Source organism: Borostomias antarcticus (assembly GCF_949987555.1).
Source record: "Borostomias antarcticus genome assembly, chromosome: 3".
Lineage (NCBI taxonomy): Eukaryota > Metazoa > Chordata > Actinopteri > Stomiiformes > Stomiidae > Borostomias > Borostomias antarcticus.
The window spans coordinates 15429297-15434722 of record NC_140236.1 but is presented as its reverse complement, the minus strand read 5'-3'; the positions used below and the strand labels follow the sequence as shown (position 1 = coordinate 15434722).

At 47.9% G+C, this 5426-nt stretch overlaps 1 protein-coding gene across 1 annotated transcript in view; it reads right to left on the bottom strand.

Annotated features, from left to right (window-relative positions):
* scube3 (signal peptide, CUB domain, EGF-like 3) overlaps positions 1–4380 on the bottom strand; it is a gene marked incomplete at both ends in the record, with an annotated part of 88891 nt that extends 84511 nt beyond the window's left edge. Inside the window, one exon of the mRNA XM_084436462.1 lies at positions 4275–4380. Coding sequence (XP_084292588.1) covers positions 4275–4380 — 106 coding nt within the window. The remainder of the gene's footprint in view (positions 1–4274) is intronic.
* Positions 4381–5426: the final 1046 nt, after the last annotated feature.

Below are 5426 nucleotides of genomic sequence, written 5' to 3'. Positions count from 1 at the left end.
TGTGTGTGTGCGTGTGTGTGTGTGTGTGTGTGTGGGAGAGTGAAAGACCCTGGGTCACAGGCCTGGACTGGACAGCCCAGCTCGTAAACATGCCCCTGACTGTCCTGTGTCCCTCCCACCACACGCCACACGCCCCTCCAAGAGCAGCTTCCACACAACCATGCATCACACGGGAACAAATGGCTCATTTCTAACAAGCATCTCCTCGGAATTTTCAGATTCTCAATCGGCAAAAATTTGGTCACCCCCCAAAAAAATTTAAAAAAAGATTCTCAATCTGCCAAGCCAAATAAGCTGTCTGAAAACCTTCCAGTTAGTATAAACTATTCTGGCTTTAGTGGTTCAAGTGTCCATACGGTTACACTCAGGAGGTGCACTTAAAGCAGCCTAGGTCTGCGCTTGTCCTCACACTACATCCTTAACCATCAACGTCATCGTCAGGATTCTTAGAGTGTTTCTCTTGGAAGAAAAAGTAAGTCTTTTTTCCACTCACTCACGCCGACCAGAGATCTTATCTCGCTCCATTCACTCCAGCGCTCTGTAACAACATGTACCAGTCATATTGGAGCTCCACTTGGTAGCAGAAGCCATTGGATTGTTTCTGAGTAGAAGAGCCAGGCTGGACTGGTCCACGCCAGAGCGCAAGTGACCGACAGGCTCACTGTTCTGGCTGGGGTTTCTCTACACAACCCTCACACACTGACGAACACCTAGAAGATACAAATCTGAAGAATGAGCAAAATCACAGGTCTTTTTAGGTGTTGTACATCAAGGCTCATTTAATTCAGTGTGTGTACACGGTTCATTTTTACATCACAAATGAGAAAACAATTCGAAACGCATTCAAATGTCAACGCTGGAACCTAACACCGTGGTGAACACATCGGGACGTTCCCCATCAGTCACACATCCACTTGGGGGTGGTGGGGAGGGGGGGAGGTAGGGGGACTGTTACTCCTCAACAAATACAGCACCGTGTAGGAGCTTGTCAGGATAGAGGAACCTCACCACAGCGGGGTGTAGTTGATGAGGGAGGCCTGCCACACCGTTGTGAGAGAGCTCCTGCCGTGAGAGCGAGCGCTGGCCGCGGTCCACGGCGAGGATCAGAGGGGAGAGCCCGGCGGCGTGCATCACCATATCTACCCTCCCCCCCCGGAGCCACGGGGCACGCTCGGGGACGTCCACGCCCGGAGGGAAGGGGGCGGAGAGGAGCAGCCGTTTAAAACCGGGCTTTTTCATTTGGCTTCACATGTGGTTACCAAGAGCCGCCTGGACCGTCGTCACCGCTACCAAGAACACCTACCCTCACACGTTGGCAGGTTAGTGCGTGCTCACACACACACACACATGCTTGCGCATACACACACACACACACACACAAACACACAAACTATATTTGCCGTCCCTCATAAGTTTCAAGCTCTAACCCAGCGAGCTTGGTCTTCCACAGCAGGAGGAAGTGATGAAGAGGCTGCGACAGCGTCTAACTGTGTTTACACTAAACAAAGCTATAAAAAAAGTGTGTGATGATGATAGCAGCCTGAATAAAGAGAACCCAGGGGAGAAACGCAGGCTGAGAGCGCAGGGGGAAGCATGGCTACTTCATTAAGAGTGAAGGAAGAGAAAGGAGGACAAAGCAAACAAAGCAGGGGACGGGGAACAAGAGAAGAGTGTGGGGGTGAAGAGAGTGTGTGTGTGTGTGTGTGTGTGTGTGTGTGTGTGTGTGTGTGTGTATGCGGGGAGGGGGGGGGCACCTTCCATCTCTAGAGGACACCACCTCTTGGTAGGCCTCCAACTCGGGCCTCGTTCTGCTGAGTGGCCCCCAGGGGCCCCGGTTCCCACAGCGCGGCCGGGCCTGGCGTCTCTCCCTGGCCCAGTTCCCTGGCCCTGGCTGCAGCCGGAGCTCTGACTGGGCCAGGCACCCCCCAACCCCCCCCCCCCCCCGGGGGCCCAGACCCCTGGGGACCAGGAGCAGAGGTTACACCAACACAGCCACCGACTGCAGTGAGGCCAGGCCCCGTTCCCCGCACCAACCGCTGCCTCGGCGCCACGGCAACCCGCTACGCCACCAGCTTCCGGCTCAAAGCCTGGAGAAAGAGAACCGCCATGTCGTCTGAGGCACTCCACTCGCTCCCCTTTCTTTCTTTCTTTCTTTCTTTTCTTTCTCTTTTCTTTCCTCCTCTCTGCCCCATCCCACTAATCTCCCACGTTTCCCTCTCCTCTCATCTTTCTCTTCTTCTTTCTCTCTCCTCACCACATCCTCAACATCAATCCTTTGTTCCATTTTTCTTTTTTTCAGATGAAGTAACGATTGATGCCCTGAACACGGTCCTGTGATTAGGCTGACATTGATGAAGGACAAAGGGGCTTGTCGCCAACATCTGTGTTGGATAAATATTGACCTGACAAATTGTTCCCTCTACTCCTACAGTCATTGTTCAGCACTGCCTCTGTCATTGTCCATCTCTCTCTCTCTCTCTCTCTCTCTCTCTCTCTCTCTCTCTCGGTTTCTCTCTCCATCTTTCTCTAGCAGTGCTGAATGTCTAAATCTTCATCTGAGAAAAATGCATCCACTGCTCTAGTCTCTCAGTCCACAGACTCATTTTCCCAGGGTCGATTCAGACTCAATGATTTTTTTTACCCACCAACGCATCCAGCCAAATTAAACCTGTCACTCAATAACCAGTCCAATAAAGCCGATCAGAAGCAAACCAAATGTCCATGTTCAGTTGGGTACATCCTGATCCAGATTTTCTCACATTGGTCTCACACAGTAAGTACTGTATCTGCTATCCGCTGGGTTCATATACAGTATATAACAGATAGAAAGGCATTATTGAGTGTCTGCTGGTCACAGGGCTGCTAGTGGTCGCTCACAAACAGGTGCATGCTATTACTGAGTGGCACGGTCACCGCAGCATTCCACATGACAAGGCAGTGTGTAATCGATGTTGTGGAAAATTAAGTGAGAAAAAAGTACTTCTAATTGCAAAATGTAAATATTGAGTTTTCCCACAAGTGGGAGCAGACCACCCAGGATGCAAAATAGCCCCCCACCCCACCGCCTTCGGTCCTGGCCTTACTTGACGACGGCTCCAAGGATGTCTTTTTGTGTGTGTGTGTGTGTGTGTGTGTGTGTGTGTGTGTGTGTGTGTGTGTGTGTGTGTGTGTGTGTGTGTGTGTGTGTGTGTGTGACACAACACACACAATCAAGACTCACACAAACACACACAGTGTGATGTGTCTCTGCAGGCATTTTAGACTTAGTTGCTATGGATTGTCATACACTCTTTTCATGTAAAGAGAGGAACGTAGAGTTTATAGGCCTATGTGTGGATCAGTTTTGACTAAAGGCACTTAAAACGTCCAATGAAATGTACATATTGGCAATGGCTTCAATCGACTGTCATCTTTAGAGGCTGAGTCCTCTGGAGAAGTGAGTTTTTCACCTTAGCCTTGAGGCTCTCAAAGCATGGATTTGGCAGTCAGGGCATGAAAGCAACCGGGGCACCTTAGCTCAAGAGGAGCCTTTGACAGGCGGCCTCCAGAGAGAGGTCCATGTGAGTGTTACAGACAATTGTCAAATACGTGTCTAGGTAGTGACAAATATCTCCTCTCGCCGTCTGTCTTTAATTAACTACAGGTCGGCCCACGGAACAGGCAACAAACCTGTTCGCACTGTGGCTGGTGTTTTAAGATGATTCAGTGGCTGATCATGGTTATGTGATCAGGAGCATAATTTTACTATTTTACTGATTTATGTGATTTGCAATATCTAAAATTAACGTGACTTGCAATATAAAAAAAAGGTTTAGCAGATAGCATTACAATGGTCTACATCTGTCACAGAAATCTCGTACATGCAAGTACAAAAAAACAGTAGCCTACATGAGGACTGTGCTCTTTCCAGAGGTGAGAATTTAATTTCAGTTTTTACATTTATTATTTGAACTATATATCACTATCATTTAGCTTACTATATCAATATAAGGTTACTGGTAACAGTTTATTATACAATATCTACAATGATGCAATTTGTTTAATTTCTAATATGAGTGATATGTTGAATAGTGTAGGGTAAAAATGTCTATGTCTAGGCCAATGTGTTAATTATGTAGGCTACTTTGTTAATTCTGAAATTACTGAATGAAATTGTGCCACTCTGCACCAGAGGGTTGAGGTCATCACACAAAAAATCTGAAGAATCATAAAGTCCTCCGGGGTCAGTAAAATAAGGCGTGCTAGAATAAGGCTAGTTTGACGGGAGAACTTACCTTGAGCGGCTTTGCTTCCCGAAGCGCGAGCTGGCTGTTGGACAAAGGCGACCAGACAGAACCCCACTAATCCAATGCTCGCGCGCATTATAACGTGCATATACATGTTAGACTTTTAACTGCTGTTGGATTTTTTATGGTTAAACATCTACTTGTCCAACGCTATACTTGAGCACACGGCAGCTATTTCTTTTGGTCTCAGAAAAACGTGTTAGTTCCCCCTGAAAACCTCTCTTGTGGGACTGTGCGGTGCGGTCCTTTCCTTTGCCAGCTTATTTTGTTTCAAGTGATCGGGTTTGGTGAATAGCCCGACAATGTGCAGCAATTGAGGAGCGGTGTTCTGTGATCATGTTCGGCCCAGACCTATGTCAATATAAGAGAGAGTGAGAAAGAGGGTTGAGAGAGATGGAGTGAAGCAAAGGGGAGGAAGGGGGTGGAGAGAAGAGAGGATCTGCGCTCTGCTCCTACTCTCTCTCGCCTTTTCTCGCTCTCTCTCTCTCGCTCTCTCTCTCTCTCTCTCTCTCCAACTACTTGCAAGGGTTTTCTTTTTCTGCAGGAATTTACAATCAGCTGCTGGTTGGACCGTAGTCGGGGGTTGCCATGGACACGGCTTCCGTAGGCGAGAGGTCAGACTCTGGGACCATTTGCATTCAATGGATATGAGCAACCTGCGCTCCACACCCAGAAACAGCTCTACCTCCACAACACAGGCTCTGGGGAATACCTTTAGGTAGGAGTACAGAGACCGAAATATGTTATTCTCATTCTGAAACCTCAGAACAAGAAAGCAAACCGGTGGTCCTACTGTCAATTAGGTTGCCCAAACTCCCCAAAATAGGGTAGCCTAGGCCTATCCTGCTATCTTCCCCCTCACCTACAGTAGCCTAGGCTATAGATCTAAATTGAAAAGCTATGCAAATGACTAATTTCATAAATTAGTTGTTAAGTCCACAGGGCAAAGATGTCCCACACTAGAGGCAAATATCTAATCATCAGATTTCTCTGTGTTGGATATACCCTAGGCTATAGCCTATCTCGTAACATGCAGCTTTTGATAGAATATTTAGTTGTAGCCTTCAGGAGCCTCAGTTAATTATCACATCTCCCCAAATCATTTGCACCGCTGCTGGGGATTAGAATTAACATAACCGC